We start from the raw sequence: 24,871 nt of genomic DNA on the forward strand, positions 1-24,871 counted from the left end.
TAATCAAAATTACAAACTGTTTTACTGACATAAAATATCTGCCTAGAAAGTTAACATTGTACGTATTCTAAATTTATGCCATTTACTTGTCTAAATTTTTGTAAAACCAGAAAAACTAAAATAAATGAAAAGAAATAGTTTACATTAATTTTCAGACCATTTTCTACTTACTAACATTGTAGTCTGCGGTGTTACTATTTTTAATCATCTTCATCATCATCATCTTGATTGCAGAGCTGCGAAATTTGTATCTTCATTTTCACATTTCTTCCGAATATGTTGCAATTTCTGATGTTGCAGTTATTGTGGGAGCTGAGTGCAAAGCTGTTTTTTTATCCAAATAAATCTTTTATTTCACTTATGTTACGATGTCACTTGCTTCCAAACATATTGTCTGCCCACCACTCTCTCACTGGCTGTTGAGAAGTAGCAGCTAGCACAGCCCCTTTCAACCCTGTTGTATCTTACAGTGAGCATCAACAATGTTGCAGCACAAAACATAGGTACGCCACTGGTAACTATGTAGACTTTTACCACCTCCTGCAGAAACGAATACTATCATATTATCAAAGTTTGAGGACAATTCAATTCCAACTATGTACAGATTGAGGCAAACTCCAGACATTCCTAGGGAGCCAAAGTATGCGGTTTAGATTCCCACGGTAGGTGACGGGACATAATTTGCAGCCCACTCACTGCTCCACTCCCCGTACTCATTCGGTTGTCAGCCACGCCGCCCTCACCGTTACCTCTCCCACACTTCTGTTGTGCTGTTATTGAGCAGAGACTGTAATATCTTCTACGGTGCAAGTCATATGTAACAACAGCAACTAATACACAAATAAAATATCACAATTGCAATTCAGTCCAATCCTCAGATTTTCACTTGTACCACAATCTAGAGACATTCGCCGGTACTGTTTCCACGGCGGATCTTGGCACTGTAATTTTTTCTCGTAATTATAGTCAGTTTCATATGAATTATTTCATTTGTTAGACATATCATTTTGGATTAATTTTCCTTCTTGTTTCGCCTAAATGACACCATCACATTCTAAAAGTCATTAAAAGGTTTTTACTGCATATTCTAGATCATAAACAGTGATTGAATTTCTCATTTGCAACCCACTTAGCAAATCATGACTGTCTCTCATAATCAAATAAAACATTGATCTGGGTTCAGAATCGAGTGATGTTTTCTGAATGTTGCCTCTACTTAAAAAGCAGCATTAACGTCTGTACACAGTAACCGTACACATATTAGAACTTTTACTGCAAATTTGTTCAAATACAACAACAGTCTGTAAAATGACAGCATTAAATTCTATGTACTGCCGACTTTCACAAAAATTATCAAATTTTAAGCAGACCAATTTATAGGTTGTAGTGGCTATTTCACAGATTCTCGTGTATCCCTCACAATATCTTCACATGACTGCTCGAGCAAGCTCAATAGTGTACGGAGTGCTTCGGCATATTGGCATATCTCGAACCTGTTCGAACACGAGTATCGTACAGCCTTTCTGAATTATTCAAAATAAATCTGCACGTGGCCCCGATAACCGAAGCTTCATCTGTAAATGTAAGACAATGTACTCTATTAAATAATGTAAGAATTTCAATCTCAGCAGCCATAGTTTAAACTGCAAATACAAGACGACCCTGTATTTTTTCACTGACAAATTAAGAAAAAAGCCTCCCGTTATAATCAGGTAAGTATGGCACCTGAAATGAGTGACATTCGGGCCAACTAGAAAGGTTTACAGTAAGCCGGAAGTAAACGTGTCTGACCAACACCAGCAGACACAGGATTAGGCATTCACGAGGATGGCGAGCACCCACCTGCAACGTCCACCGTGACCGGCTGCGGCAGCTTCTTCTCGGCAACTAACCGCACCCCCGTCGCCTTCGAGTGCTGTGTCAGGTCGAAGGCGGAGCGGTCTGCGCAGCCCACGCACTCGATCCAGCCCTGCCAGTAACATCTCGCATTACTCTCCAAATAGTTTCTTGTTTACATATTTATTTTCTTATGATTGCTGTCTGTTATGCTTAAACAATATATAAGCTTATTTTGGCTTTATTGCCTTCATCAGTACATCTGCAAAGAAAGATATCTACGTATAATCTAGACAATTTATAAAAGTTTTTCTGTACAGGACATACGTAAACCTCGAGTAAACTATTACTGCTGTACGTAGTTGTTGGATGCAATATATTTTTTCATTAACATTTTAAAGTTGATTGGCAATTTGATGTTGCACATACATTACAATACTTCTTTTATTATTTCGACATTAGTAGAAATTCAAGTTCGACGGCTAGTTGTTTACTCGAAGATATTTATGCTGTTGTGAGTCGTGTTTCTATCAAAATCTTATGGGTGTGTTTGTAGTTTCCGGTGTTTTGGTTATCCGTTATTCCTATATAAAAGTCAGATAGTGGGCACCGGAGATACGAGCAGTGGGTACTCTGGGCGACAACTGGTACCTTTATTACGGTCCCTTACTGTCCCAAAACTGCATTACTGTGCCACTGCTGTGAAACTCTTTCCTGTGGATTGATGAAGGTTTCTCGGGTCTCGCGATGTTTCGGCAAGTGTCATACTACCATTCTTTTGGCAAAGTCACGTATACTTCGCTACGGAGTCTCACATGTGGCCGAAAGAGTATCACCACACCTGACAACTCCCGTTAACCGACCTGCCTGGGGAGATTTGTCAGTGGCAGCAGGTGAGTAAAAGAGGTGTGTTTTTGTAAACAAGATGTCCACTAATTTTGATTAACATTCAAATAAAATGTAACAAGCAAAAATTTAAAAAGCAATTATTGTTAGTGTTGACAACACCTGTTTAGAATTTTAAGACCAAATGGTACTGACCACTCAGTAAATTTCAGTCCCATACGTCAGTGTAAGCGTACTGTCGATCACATAGTGTTATCGTTGAACATTTCGAGTTTCGATCCCGTGCTGTCGAGTATAGCTGTTGTTGCGCTTTACAGCTTTTTTTTTTTTTACTGATTATGCACCGGCAATCTGTGTCAGAGTGAGTTTGTGTATGAGGAGTGTTAAAAAATATGCCTTATTTTGCGGGGTGTTTGTGCGAACCAATACGAGACAAAACTGTCTAGTAAACAGACTCTAAAATGCATACCTTGCAAGCTACGACCCCGTTCACCTTATTTACTATGAAACAGCTCTTTCTTATTACAAATGACCTACACAATGCAGTAAACAAATGAGGACACATTCCTGTGTTACTGTCCACAGATACAGCACACACTTAACGTATATTAGAGTTGTTGCTGTAAACTTAAGTCACAATTCTGGGTAGGTGCAGCACATATAATAACCCATCTGTGCTTTGAAAACTTTGTGAAATGTCTTTCCACTACAGTTCTATCTTTGCACTTACCAGCGTAACAGAAGCTTACTAATCTACACAGAAAATTGCAGACAGCATCTTCTGTTACGGTCTGGCAAACGAACGCTACTGTAGAGCCTGTTTCCTCTACACTGAAAAATATCCATAATGCAGGGTACTGTCTGCACAATTATTGAGCCATTTGTTCCAGCAGGTATCAGCCTCTGACTTATCAAAACACAAACAGGTTTCATCAGAATTTATGAATATGCTGCACTTACCCAGAACTGTGAATAAGGTATATAGTAACACCACTAACAGATGTTTACTGTCTGCTGCATCTATTGACAATAACAGAGGAATCTACCCTTATTTCTCTACTGCATTCAGTATATCACTGGTAACAGCAAAAACCATACAGTAGAAGAGAGACGTTTCCCTCTAGCAGAGATGGACAACTGCTGACTGCTCGTAAGGCATGCATTTTAGAGCCTACATTTACTGAACATTTTTCCTTGTTTTAGTACATACGACCACCTCCCAAAATTTGAAACACTTCAACACTCGATGTCTTGTGCAGGTACAGATGTCTGCATTACTCTTATGTGGAAGTACGATTCTAATGTGCTTTTAATAATTTAGAAATATGAAACTTATTTTATAAAAAATATGCTAACAATATCTGGCGAGCACAAGTTGGCCCGATTATTGGAGAAATACACACGCTATCGTGAGACACTGCCAGGCCAGCAATAGCACGGATATTTTCATAATGTAATCACACATATTGACATATTGCAACACCGAGAAGGAGTTGAGAGAGAAAAACGAAAGTTGGTAGGCCGGTTTCTACACCTGACAGATGACACCTAATCAAATTTTGCGCCAATCACATAAGGGTGGTGGTAGTAACGTCACTAAGAGGCTGCAAATCAAGTTTGTTTTAAATGTATGGTTTAACGATTGAGAGCAGGGTGAGGCCACACACACACACACACACACACACAACAGTGAAAGTGGCGGAGTATCATAGTTTAGTGTAAAATTGACCCCCTCTCTGGAAAGGCAACACTTTGGTAGTGGCTGTGTCATCGTCCGCAAGCATCTGAGGTAGTGAGGTACACAAGCTGAGAGCAGCGTGCACTCGACAAGAATGTGTACTGCTGTCAGTAGACCACAGCAGCTGCTGCGAGGACGATCCTCCCGACACGGTGGGAACTCTTACGTGAGTCTCGTGTAGTCTGCACAAGAGAATGGAATCCCCCAAGATGCCTGGAAGGATGTACACCACACCTCAGTGGTCCCTTTCATCCCTTTCAACTCAATTGACTCGTACTAGCCTGCCACTCAAATTCCCAGAGCTTCAAAATATTTCAACAATGTTATAACTGGTTTTCTGACATCGAGTTTATCTCCCGTAGTTGCGTCTTCAGCTAAACTGTCGGTGAGTTCATTTCCCAGAATGCCTGTGTAATTTAGTGTCCAAATGAAGGCCACTGTCCTTCCAGAACTGTAGAATTTACACGTCTCGACATCGGTGACCGAAGGATTTTTGGGAGAGCTCGGGGATACAGATTTTATGCAACTCGTGGAATCGCTACCGATCGGAAAGTTCGTAGTGGCCGGGGATTTGATGCACCGTAAAGCCCGAGATATAGTGACCGCCTCTGCAGTGTATACACTGCAGGCTCCCAGCAAAGAGACGTAATGTTAGCGACAGCCCTGGACGGTGCACAAGTCCCGCCCAATCACCCTCTTCCACACCAAGCCGTATCCTAAGCTCCGCCCATCATCTGCCGCATTTTCCAACATCAAAGTTGTTCCTATCACAGATATGCCAGTCATAACAAGGGAGAAAATCAGTAGTTCGTACGAAATACAGTTTTTCCGGTACCATTGTGAAAAGAATTAGAAATATGTTAATTGAATATGCGATTGAAAAATCATCAATACGAGTGAAAAGTAAGAATGGTATCCACACTGTCTTTTCTTTCATGAGCTTTCATCTGCACTCTATCAAAAATTTTGATATTTTTTAACTGCAGTGAGCGCAAATTTCCATCACCTCGCATAGTATAAGAAATTCTGTTGAGAAATATTAATTGGTAGTATCACCAACGATGCTGTCCATTATCTCGACTGTGTAAAGTCAATGTTGTGCATAAACAAGGCAAAGTCGATGTCTTGGTTCGTTTCTGATTACCTCACGAAGACTAAAGAATATAAGAGTGGGATAATGTAGAAATGTGTAATGCAAGCAGATATTTATACAGTGACATTCTTCATTAATATTTGGCTGTGTAATGGGTGAATTTTTAATTTAGAACTCTTACGACTGCTTGCTTATAGCAGACACGAAATTGCTTAGAGTTTTTCTTCAGTGTTTGAGAGCTTTAGAGCTGACTATTGTTAAACATATGTACATAATTTCGTCAGTGTCATTCCAACACGTCTTATCGTACTGTAATGTCTGCTAGATATCAGTTTTGACAGCAGTTGGCAACAGCAGTCAAGATTAGGTACCTTGTGTATGATAACTTTATTGAGACTGCATATCTATGTTTTATTTTGACAGTGTTACACAAACTGCTAAGAAGTAGTAACATCACAACACTGCTAGTATGAACAACCGTGGTAAAACAAAAAACTACGAACAAAAACACGACAGCGACGAGGACTACCAAAGATCATATTGATGCGCTCTTGGTTGGTGTGGCAGGGGGGTAGGTGTGGAGGGGGTAAATGGGCGGGGCTTGTGGAAATGTCTGGGGCTGTCGCTAACGTTTCCTGGCAAAGAGTGCTTCTTGTGTACCCTCACACGTGCAAAATCGTAACCGACCCTGTCGTCGAGTTTTGATATGTTCGTGTAGATGCGTACTGAGAGTTAGAATAATCGTGGAGGATCGAACAAAACGAGTGTCAGAGGAGGGTAGGATAGGCACCCTTCTCGGGGCCTCGGAAGACGTCCATCCGTATCGCGAGAGAGGGTACAGACCACGAGGGGTGTCGAGAGGGACCTCTACGAACATAGACTAAAGGATTTGGCGACGGTGAGCAACACTACTTCGTCCGCTGAGTGCAGGGCTATCTGTGCTGACAATATGTTACAATCTATGTCAGAAAGTGAGTGAGCCAGAAGACGTCGGGAGCTACAAACTGTCATTGTGGAAAGAAGAGAAACTGTGTGAAGTGGTACGCAAAAATATTCATAATGCTACGAAATACTTCAATGATCAAGTCATTTATTGTTTATGAAGCCAATGAGAAGGCAAAGTAAGATGTACCTTTGAATTTCACATTGTGTCTCAATGGCCTCTGAAAGACCTGTAGTAACTTCTGAATACTGGTTCAGTGTATACCACACTGGAAGTTCAGCTTAGGTGATTGTGTATATTTTAGGTGTAATAAAGGTTACAAACAGTGAAAAAAAAAAATATTAATTTTGACAAGTAATTCCTGCCCTAGACCAACTGAAAATAACTGTCGCACTCCTGTAGATGCCAGCCACACAAATTACCATCGGTACATCGAGCATCGGCACAGAAACGGCAATCCTGAAACGTTAACGACATAGCTTCAGTGACTATCGATGTCCGCTCTCTGTAGTCTATTCTATCACGAGGAGATAGAAAATGTCAAATAGACTATCTGACCAGAAGTATCTGGACAGCGCTACGTAATACAGAGCTGACCCCGAGAGGCAGACACGCCAGTGTGAAAGGAGGTAGCGAGTATTTTGTTGCCGGCACAGGAGCAATAATGTGAGAACGGGTCAGTCAGGAGAGTTCGACGACTCCGAATGACGACTTGTCGTCTGGCACCACACGAGCGACTAATCTTTCGGGGACACTTTGACACTCTCGTATTGACGGACGGGGACCTCTGCGCACTGCAGAGGGCGATCGTATAAAGTCACACGAAGTTGGTGGAAGATATCGCCTTCAAGTACACAACTGCTACCGGCACTAAGGCTGACACGATTACTGCCGGCATGGAGTTACACGGAACGGGGTCTGACAGCCGAGCAGGTCCACGTAAGCTGCAAATTGCTGCATTCGACAATAGGCGACCATCGAAGCGGGATAGACAGCGACACTACTGGACAGGGAATGACAGGAAATGAATGATTCGGTACGACACTTCACGCCGTATCCTGTGGTAATCTGATGGGAGGGTTTGGATTTGCCAAATGCCTGGAGAATGTTACCCAATATCCTGTGTGGCACCAACAGTGGAATACAGTACAGGGGTCATTTTCTAGTTAGGTGGTCCCTTTACTGTGTTTAACTAACCCCTAAATTCAGAAGTACACAAACACATTTCACAGTATCATGTACTGTGTACAGTGGAGGAGTCTAGAGATAACTGTATGTATTGACAAGACAATGCACCCTGTCATAACAGTATCTGTGAGGCAACGGTTAGTGGAGAATAACATTCCTGAAATGGACTGTCCTACCCTGAAACCGACAGAACACTTTTCGGTTGAGATGGGGCCTTAACTTCACTGCAGACACGAGTGTCCCTGTCACAACCCTCCCCAGGTTTGGCTCTTGAGGAAGAATGGGCTGCCAATCTTCCAGAGATGTTCAGATACCTCGCTGACAATGTCTCCGAGTCATTGTAAAAGCGAAGGGTGGACACATCACGTATTAATTTCCACTAATAGGTGTCTCGATACTTCTCATCAGATAGTGTGTCTCTAGATTGGAGAAGCTATTGTTTCCATTAATATTGAAAAGCACAAAATTTTTTACAGTTTGTAGTGGGACATGAAATTGAAGCGTCACCCATCCACCAGTATCAGCCCAGTTTGCAGGTGAATATAAGTTTAATTTAGTGTTTTGTTTATGTATTTTGTAATATTTGTAATGTTTGTGAATTATCTAAAGTTTTGTATTTATTTTTATGTTTCATGTACAGAGAGGGCGGCGCAATGAACGGAGACAGCATCTTCACTGCCGGGACTAGAGAGAAAATTGCTGGCCACTATACGTCGCGGGTCAACAGCCAAAGAGCAACAGAAGATCCTGATACTGAGTTGTTGCGTTGTGCTTCTAAAAACTGAAAAAATAAGAATTTGTAATGTTTCTACAACAATGACATCATAGAAAGTTTAATCACATTGTAAATGCTCAGTCCTATCTTGTCAAGGCTCATGTTCACGTCTATATGTAGTATATATGAGGTAAATAAAATAGAAAGAAACTTCCACATGGGAAAAATATATTGAAACAAAGATTCCAAGACTTACCAAGCCGGAAAGCGCCAGTAGACAGGCACAATAAAAAAAACACACAAACACGCACACAACATTTCTAGCTTTCGGAACAGACGGTTGCTTCTTCAGGAAAGAGGGAAGGAGAGGGAAAGATGAAAGGATGTGGGTTTTAAGGGAGAGGGTAAGGAGTCATTCCAATCCCGGGAGCGGAAAGACTTACCTTAGGGGGAAAAAAGGACAGGTGTACACGCGCGCACTCGCACACACGCACACGCAGCCCTGTGAAGATTTTCTACGGGGGATCGTTTCGTGCAGCCTGTCACTATCTTGCACATTTCATTCGAGCTAATATCTACCTTTCTTGCGTGGGCGGATCTGCACCGTACCGGGAAAGCATATTCGGCAGCTGAGAAGCACAAAGCTTGGGCTGAAGTTCTGACCACGGTAGGTTTGGCACCCCATTTGCTTTCAGACAGCTTTCTTATTAGGGAATTTCGTGCTTCTACTTTTTCGCATGTTTTTCGCAATGATATTTGTATGTCGATGTTCTGTCCGACACAACGCCAAGGTAGGTGGGAGTATCTGTTTGTTCTAGTAATGTCCCATCCCTGGTAACATTGAGCCTGTACTTTGCCCGTCTCGAGTTCAGATGGTATGCACTCGCTCGAGTTTCAGAGGGATTGGGTTTTAGAGAATTCTTTTTGTAGTAGGTCGACATTGTAGAAAGGGCAGTTTGTAGTTTCTCCTCGATGGCTTCAAACCTGTTGCCTTGAACTGTTATTGCCAGGTTGTCTACATATACAAAAGTTTTGGTTTTGTCTGGAGTTGGTTGGTCATTTGTATATACATTGAATAGGATTGGCGCCAACACGCTGCCTTGGGCGAGTCCATTTTTCTGATTCTGCCATCGACTCTTTTTCCCCCTCAAGCATTGCGAAGAGTTGTCTATTTTGGAGCAGGGATTCGATTATCTCGACTAGTTGGTAGTCTTTAAGGGTCTCATAGGTTTTATGCAGTAGTGTCCTGTGATCTACTGTATGACAGGCGGAACTTAGGTCAACTATTGCCAGCCCAGTGATTAGTTTATTCTAAAACCCATCCTTGATATGTTCCGTCAATACCAGAATTTGACTGGTACAGGACTCTCCAGGTCTAAAACCTGCTCAGTGTGGAAATCACGAGGGGCAAATGTCTGGACTGTACGGTGGGTGGTCCAGAATCTCCCAGTGAAATGCCCGTAACTTTTCATCAGTTCAGATCTCCACACACGGTCTCACATTGTCACCGAGCACAGTCACATCGTCCACATCCAAAATCCCTCAGCACCTTCTCCTAGTGGGAGTCTTCAGATGTGCATTGGTGGTTGCACCTCGTGGGTCAACGGCTATCCCAGATGGCCACTAACATCAATTTCCAAATAGCTGCCACAGAATGGAATTCTTTTGTCACAGGTGAATACATGTTTCCACAACATTGCTCTTTTGCTCAGATTCCAGCACGAAATGCAGTATCCATGTTTCATCACTGGTAATAACGCGGTCCAGGATACCTTCACCCTCCTTGGGGTAACATTCCAGATGATTCAGTGAAGACGTTATTCGGTTGCTTTTCATCCTCTTATCCAACTCTTCAACCATCCACTGCCATGAAACCTTCCGGTATCCTAAGGACACACGAACAATGTCATAAAAATTCCCATTCGATATGCCAACGTCCAGGGGAAAGGCCGTTATATGCACATGCCAATAAGATTTCACCATTGTATCCACACTGGAAATGTTGTCATCAGTCAGTGACTAATGCAACTCCCCCAATCGCTTATTGTCATACAAGACTTCACATCGTTCATTGAACTCACAACACCACCACCACCACCACCACCACCACCACCACCACCACCACCACCACCACCTCACAGTTCTCAAATTCAAAACATTTTCCCCCATATGTGGGCTGCATTTCCCTGTCATTCACCACGAAAGTTTATCCCTCGCTCCATAGAAAACAAATCGCTTGCGTTGCTATAATTCCATAGACATGTGAAGCACAACCCCCATTTTTAACAATTGGCAGCAGCGCCATGCTGTAGGGCTAGAGCTACCGACAGATAAGGCTGACACACACAAATTCTGGGAATGGATATGTTGACTCCACATTAACACCCATAATTTGGCTAAAAATAGTAGCAAAGACATTCTGATTTGCCCTTTTATTTTAAAATTAATGATTTTTAAAACTCAATAAAATTCAATCTAAATATTAAGTTAAAAAACACAAAATTCCCTAAGATTTTATGAAATTCCTGAAATTCCCCAATTTTTCCAAGTAAAATGTAATTCCCCGAGATTTCCAGGTTTTCCAGAAGAATCGCCACCCTGTCTGGCCGTACAGGGAAATAAATTGCTTATTTGACTAGGTAGGCACATTCAAATTCAATGAGGTGCACGTCAGTACTGCACAGTTCAAGCGTGAAAAGTGATTACAAAACCAATCGTGGAAAGACACCTTAAAGGGAAGCTGTGAGAACTCAGTGTTAACTACATTAATTTCTGTGATGAGAACGAGAAAGTGTGATAGTATTGACACAGAAGGTGACAGGAGATGATGCTAGCAAATGTCAATAAACAAAAGTTAAATAAATAAAGTGTGCAGACTGATGCACAAGGTGCCAAGTATCGCACAATTTGAACATCTGTCCCAGCTTTCATCCTACTAACCTGGACATCGGAGCTAGCAAAGAAACCCAAAGAAAAGCCCGTTGCATCACTAGTATTCGATTTTTAAAGGTGCCTCAATGGACAGGTCTTTATATGTGGACAACATGCAAAAAGAACATACACTATGTGATCAAAAGTATCCAGACACCTGGTTGAAAATTATTTACAAGTTTGTGGCACCCTCCATCGATAATGCCGGAATTCGATACGGTGTTGGCCCACCCTCAGCCTTGACGATAGCTTCCACACTCGCAGGCATATATTCAATCACGTGCTGGAAGGTTTGTCGGTGAATGGCACCCCATTCTTCACGGATCGCTGCACCGAGGCGAGGCATCGGAGTCAGTCGGTGAGGCCCGACACGAAGTCGGCATTCCAAAAAACCTCGAAGGTGTCCTATAGGATTGAGGTCAGGACTTTGTGCAGGCCAGTCCATTACAGGGACATTATTGTCGTGTAACCATTCTGCCACAGGCTGTGCATTATGAACAGACACTCGAACGTGCTGAAAGATGCAATCCCATCCCCGAACAGCTCTTCAATAGCAATGCAGGCCTGTGCTGTGACAGTGCCACACAAAACAACAAGCAGTGCAAGCACCATCCAAGAAAAACATGACCACACCATAACACCATCACCTCCTCCTTGGAATACTAAAAAATTCATGGTTTTTTCTGATGAAAAAACTCCTTTTTTCCCCGGATTTTCCAGCTGTCCCGTGATATGCACACCCTGTCAGACACTTGTGTAGAATGCACCAGAGTCAACTCCAGTGCCTGCAATCCACTCCTCACGTGCATCGTCAATTTCCTTATGCTCCTGACAAATAATTCCCACACACATTCACATCCTCTGCTGTCAGTCCCAGCCGCTCTGTCTTCTTCCCACCAACTAAGCAGCCAGTCTCCCAGAACGTGTTGCACCATCCACAGATTGTTTTGTCTTTTTACCCGGTGTACGATACCCAACTTTCGCCAAACTGCCACGACTGACTCCTTTAAAGTGCATCCACACGATGTCATTTCTTCTTGTTAAGCTTTGCACAAGCAAATAGATTTTCTACAGTGCAACTATGTGTGCCCGTCTGTGCATGTGTGACTTCCTGGAAATGGAGGTCACCAAAAGTGGGAAACTTTGCACTTTTTAGTAGATGACAGTCAGCTGGGAACCACGTGCTCGATTCCGTAGTGTGTCGACTTTCTCCTGTGAAGCAGTTTGTGCGCTATAATACGTGCCGACTCCAAAAGAAGAACATTTAAATTTGTGTATAATTGGAGACAAGGCTTACTCGAATAAAAATGTGAGATGTGTTGCCCTGGGTGTCAAGTATTAGATAAAAAGACTACAAATATATTACTGTAAAGAATAAGATACTACTAGTTTCAAAGCAGGAAAGTAGAAAAGAATATGCCACCAGAACTCTATAAAAAAGTCTATGTGAAATCTGAACAAAACAAATTATACGATACGTGTAGCTCCTCAACAAACTACTAGAAATAGAAATTAAGACATCGATGACGATGATAATACTAAATTGGAAAAAACAACTGCCACGTATGAAAACCCCACGAACATTAAGTGATACATAATCTTTCATGATTAATACTGCACAAACGACATCTTTTATAAAATAAAATACAAATGACACACTGAAAATTAACGAACCTTCACATAACAACGAAGAACCTGTAATTGTTCTCGGGTGAGACGTCAGATGTCATGAAATTTACACAACATTCCAGCGGTGCAACTGACTGACATCGCCTACAGGTGCGGCGAATGTACTGCTGAGGCTGTGACTGAAGCCTCCTATTATGGACAGTCAGAGAAGAAATCACACACGTGTGAACGCACCAAATTTGGTGACCAGCAGTACAGGTATGGCGATCAGTAACAAGAGAGACGGCACCACGACAAATTATCACGCAGTTGTCGTCAGTTGTACCGTGTGCTGCCATCGGTGACCCCAGTGCGCTGTGTCAGGATCCCCTTCCAAAATGTGTGTCCGCACTGGCACGTGTCCATCCTCGCCACTGTCGACCGAATGCCTGTCTCCACCGCAGCGTCGTACCCAGTAGAACCACCACTACTACTTTGTGGTCACTGTCATTTTCACACGGCCAGTGCCAGATCCCGTGGTTTCGAGTCTGTATCTTGTGTCCCTGTTAAGATTAGTCTAGCAGCAAATTTCCACCACTTTTTTAACAACACTCTCCCACAAAGTTGTCGGCAAGAGAATTTTGCTATTTTTGTACTCAGTACTGTGTCCTGTTCTGAGACAATGCTCAGCCACTGCAGATTTCTGTGGCCAGTCCAGACACGTGTGTGGTCAAAGTTCTACACATCTGTCCTCCGCAGTACAACTCTGTCCAAAGTACGATGTCCCACAGTTACAGGGAATCTTAGAGGTGCCGGGCCTTCTTAAACTGAGCCTGAGAGAACTCTCGAGGTTTGTTGTTGGATGAAAGAGACACTTAGCTTTATGTTTCTCCAATAATCTTCCTAATTTTCAAAGAAACGTTGCTGACATGTCGCAAGATCACCATTCCTCTTTGTTCTTCAGTTTCTTCCAACTCCTCACTTTGATCAGCATGCGACGAAGTGAAAGGCACGGCAAATCTCCTGTTTGTACTATCCACTCTCTGAAAGATTCCCGTAGCTGCAGGACGTCACACATCGGATAAACTTGTCACACCACCGAGGACAGATTAGTCGAACATCGAGGACAAACACGTCTGGAACAGCCAGAGAAATCTGCAGTGGCCAAACATTGTTTCAGTACAAGACACAATAGGGAGTACAAAAACACCAACATTCTCTTGCCAGCATCTTTGTACTGGGAGAGTATTATTAAAGAAGTGGTGAGAATTTGTAGCTCGACTAATCTACTTAACAGGCACACAGGATACCGACTTGGCACGGTCACATTATAATCACAGTGACAACAAATCAGAACTATCAATTGTATGAGGGACGACGATGCAGTGGTGACACCGACGTCTGACTGACAATGGCAGAGATGGGCACACCCCAGTGTAGAGACGTATTTCAGACGGTGGCTCCCGACGGAGGGTGACGGGGCGCATGAAGCCACTCCACATGCGTTCGGCATCTGATAGGTGGTGTTGCTGTCTCACACAACCAATCAGCATATCTGCAGTATCAGTCATCGAATTTGGTAAATTCTGGAGTTTCTTCTCAGACCGTCATAAATAGTAATCTACGGTCACAGCCTCAGCACTGCGTGTGCCGCACCTGAAAATGTCAGTCAGCTGCACCGATGTAATATTGTGGAAATAACATGACGACATCTGACATCTCACCCAAGAACCACTAAACACAACTCGCCTGTCGGGAAGCCTGAAGCAACACAGATTAAGAACCTCCCTCCTTTATCTACAGTATCTTTTGCGTTTTCTTTTTCTGTCACCTTTTCGTCTAAATACAGCTCAAGCTAACAGGCAAAGACAGTGATCCAGAGCACACTGCTCTTGCAACGAAGCAATATGTGGACACAAGAATGCTTCCGTGTATACGTGTTCTTTCCACAAATTTCTGTGCGCACTCCTATTGCCGTGCCTCTGTGACTGTGCACGAGGATAGAGGCACAGTGTGGATGTAACTTTATAAAATATGTTTCGACACACATACCCTTAGCCGTGCACTTTGAAATTGGAGAATGCTCTATCTAATGATGTGTATCTTTTTCTGTACGACTCACAGGTTTCGTACAGGAATCTTCTGAAATCCTGAAGATACTTATAAACACTCCAGAATCTTAGTTACCATTACAGAGTAGCAGGTGCGCGGTTACTCACATAGGACGTGAGCAGCTCGGCGTCCCAACAGTCGCGGGCATAGTGGGCCATCTCGTTGGCCATGTGCTGACGGAACCGCAGCCGGCGGCGGTCCACGCCCACTCGCTCCAGGAACAGCTGGATGCGCGCCAGGAAGTAGCCCAGCGTCTCGTTCGCCACCAGGCCCTGTGGCAAAACGGATCGGTCCAAGTCTCGTGTAGGCACGTAGACAAAACCTGACTACAAGTAAATTGGCAAATTCAGGTAAGTGATTAAATGATGTTACAGGTTTCTAGAATTGATGTCCTCCTCTGACTGGTGTGTAACAAATTTACATAAGACATATAATACACAACTGTTAGCATAAATTATGAAACACACAAAAGTAGCATTCCTGCACAAAGGAGACAAATTTTGTGTAGGTTGGAAACACAGTAGTGCAGCATATAACTGTTGTGGTCTCCAGTCCGAAGACTGGTGCAGCTCTCCCACTAGTCCATCCCGTCAGAGTCTCTTCGTCTCTGCATTAAGTATGGCAACCGATATACATTTGAAAGTGCTTACTGTATTCACACCTTCGTCTTTTTATCCCTCAACCTTACGTCCACCACCAAACTGGCATTTCCTCAATGGTTCATTGTAACAATACGAGTCCAGATAGACGTAACGGAACTTGAATAGCGTATTTGCCTCTATTGGTTACAGTACAGAGATCGATCTTTCAGTCCTGTATGTATATTTATATATAATTTGAATATAATACAGGGAAATATTTCACGTGGGAAAAATATATCTAAAAACAAAGATGATGTGACTTACCAAACAAAAGCGCTGGCAGGTCGATAGACACACAAACATACACACAAAATTCAAGCTTTCGCAACAAACTGTTGCTTCATCAGGAAAGAGGGAAGGAGAGGCAAAGACGAAAGGATGTGGGTTTAAGGGAGAGGGTAAGGAGTCATTCCAATCCCGGGAGTGGAAAGACTTACCTTAGGGGGAAAAAGGACAGGTATACACTCGCACGCGCACACACACACACACACACACACACACACACACACACACACACACACACACACACACACACACACATATCCATCCGCACATACACTGACACAAGCAGACATGATTTATATATAATATTGCACGAATAAAGGCTGAGCGAGTGTAAAGCTATCGTTAAAGACGCACGCCGCACAATTTGTTACGATGTGGTCGGTCATAATAATAATACGTGCTTTTGAACACAATTAAAATATAACGGCGATTCCTGTTTAGTGTTACTGGAAATAATATGTAGTAAATTAATGAGTAAGGTAGCCGATCCTATAAGAAGAGGTAAAATTGGGCATATTGAGATGTTTTGCTTTATATCGACGAAGCCGATGATACGGTGTCATTTTTTCATTTACTCTTAGAAATAAACAAGTAAAGAAGTGCTAATTGTCCGTCGTAAAAAAATATAGGGCGAGTTCTAAATAACTACGGCATACAATCAGAGTAACAAATGGACAATTAGTTACACAAAATCGCAGATAGTGAAGTGTGATCATTAACTTGAGTACACCTACAGGGCGGTCAATTCTAGGATAAATCTATACGCATCTCACGACGGACGCGGTATTGAGACCATTTTTTAAAATTATATCGTGGAGAGCTGGCTCCAATTTATGAAAAGGGGAAAAACGTTAACTTTTACATGAACCCTTAATAATAGTGGACTGGAGAGAAAAGTGTGTAATTGTCTTACGCCTAACAAACATCTGTGGAGGGTGGTGGCTAAACTAGAAGAGTCAATAACAAAATACTGTATCATTATCATTGGCTGTTGGTGTCGAGAAACCAAATCTGTTCATCATAGGGTTTCGATGGAACTTGGGAGTTAGGGTTCAGGCACTCGCATATACTCCACATCAGGGTGTGAATGAGTGGTGAATGCGAAATAAAACCGTGAACAAAGTTACGTTAAATAATACAGAAGAAACAAGGAAGTTTGGTCGTATCTGTTATTATTCCATAAACTGTAACACTTCTTATCGTTGTACAAAGCCTTTATAGACGATCGTTGTGACAATTTGCTTCAAAGGTATCTCGTTACAAGTTAAGTTTTGGGGACCTGGTCAAGAGGGGGTAGTTTGCACATCCTGACTACTGTAGCTGTTCTGGAATCAGGTGCTACAATGACCGTTGTGTGTTGTCAATGACTTAAGGTTACCATATCTCATGCTCTAAGATCAACACACTTTCCACTTGGTATAACGGTGCCCCACACAACAACGACAACGCCGGTGGCGAAGGAAGATATGGTACATCATTACATGTCCTATCAACCATTCCCCTGTCTTAGTCAGGTTGTGCCACAAATTTCTTGTCACCTCAGTTAATTTCAGTACCTATTCGTTAGTTATTTGATTTACCCACCCAAATATTCAGCATTCTTCTGTAGTGCCATAATTCGAAAGCTTCAATTCTCTCCTCGTCTGACCTGTTCCCAATAATCAAAACACTCATGACTGAAGTGGAGAGAGAATTGACGAGCACTAAAGGAAAGAAAAGGTATCAGAATCGCGGAGTACATTCAGTACTGAGTAAATGCATATTTCCTTGCTTCAGACTTAAAAAAGTATTTTGCAATATTTCTCAATGTTGCAGGAGGTAATCCACCCTTGTAGAACGAGTGAAACGTTCTGGAGGTCTCGTCACCTCCTGCTGTCAATTTAGTCCACTCGCGAAACTTCAGAGGCAATTGAGGCCACTGAGCATTGGGGTGGACATGACATCTCTCTCTCTCTCACACACACACACACACACACACACACACACACACACACACTATTTCTTCCCAATACCAGGGTGGTTAAAAACAGTGTGACATTCATACAAGAGTTATCTATAATTACAGAAGTCTGGAAGCCTACTTCCTTTTGAGATATGGCCCATTTCACTTTTTACAAGTCTTGTGTAGTATTGGGTGGTGTAGGCTGTTACAAGATATAGCACAGTAAATTACTAGAATAGAGGCTGTTTGGAAGAAATAGCACAGTAATTTACTAAAACAGACGGTGTTTGGAAATTCCCCTTAAAAGAGGACTTGTAGAGGGGAGTGAATAGATAATATTTTGAATAGGAATTCACGCCCAGAACGTCATCCAATAATGCTGCTGAGTGTCAAAGTTATAGATACCGGCACTTATAAATGTATGTATATGCAGGGTAGTTCTGTGATGATCTACAAACTTTCAAGGATGATGCATACAGATAAATGTATCCCCTAAAGGCAGCATCCCTGTACCAGAAACGAACCAGTCAGAAGTTACAAGATAAAATCATCAGACAGTGGAATACATGTACTGGTAGTGTTTTTGCTAAGAACGTAGGGTACGCAACTTCCAGTGACGAGGATTACCGGGTTGGTTGCAGTAATAATCACACCCATTTAGCAATAGCTCGTTTATTAACCTAACTCATACAAGGATCACAAAGAACTGAACTGAACATGGCAGAACAGACAAAGATAATGCCTAGAGTCCAAAGATGAATGCATATCGATGTTGGTGTCGATCGGCACCACATAGACCACCCCAACCCCCCCCCCCTCACCGTATGGACATCTCTCGAAAGGCCGGGGGGGGGGGGGGGGGGGGGGGGGTGATTCGCCGGAGCCGGAGCCGGAGTGTGGTCAGCGGTCAGCTCGACAGCATCGTCGGGGAGCTGTGTGGGTAGATGTCGTGAAGGAAGGTTTGGCCACCGAACCTGGAAGTCATTGAAGCGAGCCGGGCGTCGTACTGGTCGTGCGGCCTCAGGTAGGCCGGCGGTTTGCAGGAGGAACGGAGTGACGACGACGGTGTCTCCGGTGGGCATGGCGAACACACGAAGCGTGTCCAGGTCGTCGTTAGGTGGGAAGGGAACACATTTCACCAGGTGGTAGGGAATTGTGAGCACTGGATGAAGAGAAACACACGACAAACATTGTATATCGCGCAGTATTATCGAGATATCGTGGATTATGACCGGAGGGACAAGCACAAACACCTCGAGTGAGGCCACGTTCACGACGGGGAGCATGAGAAACCTCGACAGGGCGAGGCAGGTGACGGAGAGGTCGAAGGGAGCAGTGGAGGGCCCGACGGCGAGAGCACGATCGTAGGTAAGCTCGACGTGGGGAGCACGTGGTAACTCGAAGGACTGCGTGAGACCGGAGTAGAGGGCGAGGTCAGAGAAGAGCTCGACGATCGGAGCTGGAAGTCACTCGGCCGAGTGTGCAAGTCCGCCGTGGGGGGAGTGGTCGGAGCGTCGTGAGCCACGACAGTGAGTGGCGTGGACTTGGCCTGAAGGGGGGTAAAAGGAGGCTTGACACGAGCAGGCGTAAGTCTGTCTAGAGAGACTGTAACAGCCGAATCTTTCATACGGACGTCATAGGTGTGGCCGAGTGCCGGAGAACTCGGTACGGGCTGCTGTATGGAGGTTGGAGGGGAGCACGGACAGTGTCATCTAGGAGCATGATGTACTCACAATTGTCCAGAGATTTCTGGACGTGAACCTTAGGGCGGGAATGGCTGGCGGGAGAGGGATATGGAGGTTGATGACCAAAATGAGAAAAAAAATGTCTAGGAAACATCGGCCTCTAAAATGCATACCTGAGGAGCTATAACCACTTCTTCATCTCTATTACTGTAAAACAAATCTCCTCTATTAAACAAGTGCTCATAGCTCATAAGGTATGCTTTTTAGAACCAACATTTACTGCACAAATTTCCTTGTTTTGATACATACTACCACCACCGAAAGATGCCACCCATCCAGTCTCAACAGCAACAATACTGGTACACACATTCCACAGTCAGAAGTATCAGAACAGTTTTCGCTTATAACTTGACCTCAAGCTGATACATTTTCCCCTCTCCATTATCCTTGGAAGCTTTTCCAGGCATAATGTAATTGGTTATGTAAACAATCTACTCACCAAGTGGTGGCAGGAGAACATACATATGAAAGGCATAACAGTTTGTAAACTTTAATACCTTTTTTATGTGTGTTCTCCTGCCATCATCTACATTTACATCCATACTCCGCAAGCCACCTGACGGTGTGTGGCAGAGGGTACTTTGAGTACCTCAATTTATTCTCCCTTCTATTCCAGTCTCGTATTGTTCGTGGAAAGAGAGTGTGTCGGTATGCCTCTGTGTGGGCTCTAATCTCTCCGATTTTATCCTCACGGTCTCTTCGCGAGATATACGTAGGAGGGAGCAATATACTGCTCAACTCCTCGGTGAAGGTATGTTCTCGAAACTTCAAAAAAAGCCTGTACCGAGCTACTGAGCGTCTCTCCTGCAGAGTCTTCAACTGGAGTTTATGTATCGTCTCTATAACGCTTTTGCGATTACTAAATGACCCTGTAACGAAACGCGCTGCTCTCCGTTGGATCTTCTCTATCTCTTCTATCAATCCTACCTGGTACGGATCCCACACTGCTGAGCAGTATTCAAGGGCGAACAAGCGTACTGTAACCTACTTCCTTTGTTTTCGGATTGCATTTCCTTAGGGTTCTTCTAATGAATCTCAGTCTGGCATCTGCTTTACCAACAATCAACTTTATAAGATGATTCCATTTTAAATCACTCCTAATGCGTACTCCCAGATAATTTATGGAATTAACTGCTTCCATTTGCTGACCTGCTATATTCTAGCTAAATGATAAAGCATCTTTCTTTCTATGTATTCATAGCACATTACACTTGTCTAAATTGAGATTCAACTGCCATTCCCTGCACCATGAATCAATTCGCTGCAGATCCTCCTGCATTTCAGTACAATTTTCCATTGTTACAACCTCTCGATACATCACAGCCTCATCTGCAAAAATCCTCAGTTAACTTCCGATGACATCCACAAGGTCATTTATGTATATTGCGAATAGCAATGATCCTATGACACTCTCCTGAGGCAGACCTGAAATCACTCTTACTTCAGAAGACTTCTCTCCATTGAGAATGACATGCTGCATTCTGTTATGTAGTAACTCTTCAATCCAATCACACAATTGGTCTGATAGTCCGTATGCTCTTACTTTGTTCATTAAACAACTGTGGGGAACGGTATCAAACGCCTTCCGGAAGTCGAGAAACACGGCATCTACCTGGGAACCTGTGTCTACGGCCCTCAGAGTCTAGTGGACAAATACTCCGAGCTGGGTTTCACACAATAGTCTTTTTCGAAACCCGTGCCGATTCCTACAGAGTAGATTTCTAGTCTCCATAAAAGTCATTATACTCTAACATAATATGTATTCCATAATTCTACAACTGATCGACATTAGAGATATAGGTCTACAGTTCTGCACATCTGTTCGACGTCCCTTCTTGAAAACGGGGATGACCTGTGCCCTTTTCCAATCCTTTGGAACGCTACGCTCTTCTAGAGACCTACGGTACACCGCCGCAAGAAGGGCGGCACATTCCTTTGCGTACTCACTTGTAGTGTAGATTGCTCACCTGACCTATTACATTATCCTCGAAAGTTTTGTAACATCACACAGTCAACCTGCAAACACATTCATTTACAGGTGTCGGTGACCGTTACCTTGACATTCTGTACACCGTCACACGGGTTCCTACTCAAAATATTATACACTCACTCCCTTTTACAAGTCTGCGTGTGGACAGATGTAAATTCTCACATAATCACGGACGCAACACATCAGGGTCGCTTCAGTATCGACGTAAAAAAAGCTCTGTCAGCCTCCCGCGGCAGGCCCAGCGGTACCAGCCAACTGCTACGCTGTCGTCTGCCAACAGCACTGTCGGACGTGGTACAGAGGACGCTCTTCCAGCCACTGTCATTTTTCGAGACTCGTTGCCTCTACTACTCGCTCTGGTGGTTTCTCGACTGGCATCGCGGAGCAGAATGCACCCGTCCCATTGCTCCCACCAAGAAAAAAAAAAAACCCGCAGTACCGGGAATCGAACTCTGGTCCTATACGTGGCAGTCGACGTACGGTGAGGATTGTCGGTGCCAGATACGCGGGCCCGCAAACTTTACCGAACAGATTAACTCGTGCCGTGTACCGCGTATTTCTGTGCAGTGAAATGGCAGCGCGAACAGAGAGGAGACCGTGGCTTACGCGCGACTGGGCACCACATTATTTTTGACAGACCGTCTGACAATTCGTCACCACGACATTTCACAGGCGACAGATTGGTCGAGGTGATTTGGTAGTGCGGTCTCCCTATTTGCCGTACTTTCAGCTGTCGAATTTTTGCAAACGGGGACATTTCAGCTTCAAATGTCGATAATTTTCCAATTTTTCTGTACAATATCGGGGGCTAGTTTTATTCGGTAATTAGAATTAGAATAGTTACGAGGATTGTATTAAAGCGGGGGCGGACAAACGACAGCCCGAGGGCACGTGTGGCCCGCCGAGACGGTCAGAAAAATTAGCTTCGGAGAACGCACAGACAATTTTATCAGCTAGTAAAGTGACGGCCACTATTTCTTGGGAGTCCCTAGGAATAACCCAGATAGATTACTCGGAAAATGCCAGAGCCGTAACTGGACCCTACTATTATCCACTGTCGGATCATTTGAAACGAACATCGGCTGAAAAAAGACCAAGACTGGCACACAAAAATGTGCTCTTCCACCAGGATAATGCGCCACCACCCCACACATCAGCAATAGCAACGGCACAGGTGCAGGAACTGGACTTCGAACTGGTTCCTCATTCGTCCTATTCACCAGACTTAGCCCCGAGTGACTTCTTCCTGTTCACTAATTTAAAACTTTGGCTTGATGGGAAGAAATTTTCATCAAATGAGGCTGTGACTGTTGACTACAACAAGTACTTAGCAGAGTTAGACAGAACCCATTTTTCCGACGGGACGAAAAAGGTGGAGGATCACTCGACCGAGACTATTTCCGTCAGAGGAGACTGTCGAGAACCGAGGTGATTTGTTTACGAAACAAACATTTTTTCCTTAATTGTTTACCAGACTCATCAAACCACCCACATATTATATGGGAATCAATGGTTAGTGAAATGACGTTAATGTGTAAGAGGAAGAGAGAGGGACCGAGAATCGAGTACTGATGTACACTTTGAATTACTGTTTCGTTGGCACATTTAAAGTTTATAATCTTACCGTCTAATTATTCGTCAGTTTACTTACGGAACAAAATGTACATCTACTCTAATCCGTGTACGTGGCTCACGGAGACACTCCACACCGTACCTCGTCGACGGCCCTGCCGATGGAGTAGGCAGACGCGGAGCGTCCTTCCATCTGGTCACAGGCCGAGTAGAGCAGGAGCTGCGTGTCACGGACGCCGGAGAACTTGGGGTGCCGCTTGTCCGACGGGTCGCAGAAGTGCTCAATTTCTGCCATCGTGAACTCCCTGGAAGCCGACATGCACAAAAGGTACTGTACTAGAGCACAGAATGTGTTACTGTGTTAACTATTACATAAAGACAGTAACAATTAAATACAGGGTTTTCTGTGGGTGCCTATTAAAGAAACTAAAACAAAAATATGTGGATAAACAGGAGGTTAAAGTTAAGCAGGATTAGACAAGAGGGAGAAAACTGGCGAGGCTACGTGACCAACACGGTGGCCATTTTGGAAGCCACCCTCTAGGAAGCAACGTAATTTTAAATGGAAAGGGGTTCGAGGGACACGTCAAAGAAATAGAGAATTACACGAGAAGAACAATGGTGCTTTTCATTTGACCACAGCTCTATTCACTCTCGAGTTACAACATATTTTTCTCCTTTACAGGTGACACGAACGCCGACTGCTTTAACACAAGACGAATCCTACAGATGAAACGACATCGACTGCTATTCTGGCATTGTCCAGTAAGAGTCAAACGCAGTACTTGCCGCACGTTACGGGAAACTGGGGTTAGCCGCGCACTGATGATAAGAATTTTGGTTACACACAAATGACACCCTCACAAAATGTAAATGTTGCAACATCTCCCTGAAACAGTGCAAATCACCTGACTCAGTTTTCAGAACGAAGGACATGCACGACAGATGAAAATTGTTGCTTCCATTTCGATTCACTGTTTTCGGATGAAGTGAATTTCTATGTGAATGGAGAAATAAACAAACAGAATTACAAATACTGGTCACGAATCGACCCCACACTCGACCGATCCGTCAAAGGTAGTTGGAACGTCAAACGTGACAGTTCTCATATTCTAGGGTCTTTCTCCATTCGTGATAAATTAACATCATCAGCACATTATCTGCAGTCACGAGACAGAGACGTGCTGTCATGACTGCTGTCTGGAAACAGGACATCTCTAATTTTTCTTTCAGCATGATGGTGCCTCTCCTCATTATTAGCTAGCGGCCTGGGAATAACAGGATATCCAGTTTCCCAGAGATGGGGAGGTCGAACAGGTCTGCCGGATTGGCCACCACGTTCCTCAGGTTTAACTCCGTCAGGTTTAACTCCGTCAGGTTTCTGACTATCAGAGCACGTAAAGGCAATGGTGTATGCAGTGATCAGAAACCTTCCACACCTTAAGGAGTGGGCTGTTAATGATTGTTCCCACATCCTGGAATGAGAGTAGGTTGAAGTTCATGATGAACGGGTGAAGTGGATTACAAAAATCTTAAGATGCATTTACACAGGCTATATTTTATGCCAATGTGTGGCCGCAATTGTGTCACTGTCAACTGAGCTGCAACCTGGCTGCAATACATGGCAATAACACAGGACGACCGGCAATACTGTCGACGGATCGGGCCGTCGCAGGTAGCCGCCGA

The 24,871-nt window shown here is 43.6% G+C and overlaps 1 protein-coding gene across 1 annotated transcript in view; it reads right to left on the reverse strand.

Annotated features, from left to right (window-relative positions):
* Positions 1-24,871, reverse strand: part of LOC126295389 (glycine--tRNA ligase) — a 150,565-nt gene that overhangs the window by 54,070 nt on the left and 71,624 nt on the right. Inside the window, exons 7-9 of the mRNA XM_049987870.1 lie at positions 23,328-23,490; positions 15,118-15,282; positions 1,843-1,969 (exon numbers count right to left, since the gene is read on the reverse strand). Of these exons, the coding sequence (XP_049843827.1) occupies positions 1,843-1,969; positions 15,118-15,282; positions 23,328-23,490 (455 nt within the window). The remainder of the gene's footprint in view (positions 1-1,842; positions 1,970-15,117; positions 15,283-23,327; positions 23,491-24,871) is intronic.

Source organism: Schistocerca gregaria, chromosome 11 (genome assembly GCF_023897955.1).
Source record: "Schistocerca gregaria isolate iqSchGreg1 chromosome 11, iqSchGreg1.2, whole genome shotgun sequence".
NCBI classification, from domain to species: domain Eukaryota; kingdom Metazoa; phylum Arthropoda; class Insecta; order Orthoptera; family Acrididae; genus Schistocerca; species Schistocerca gregaria.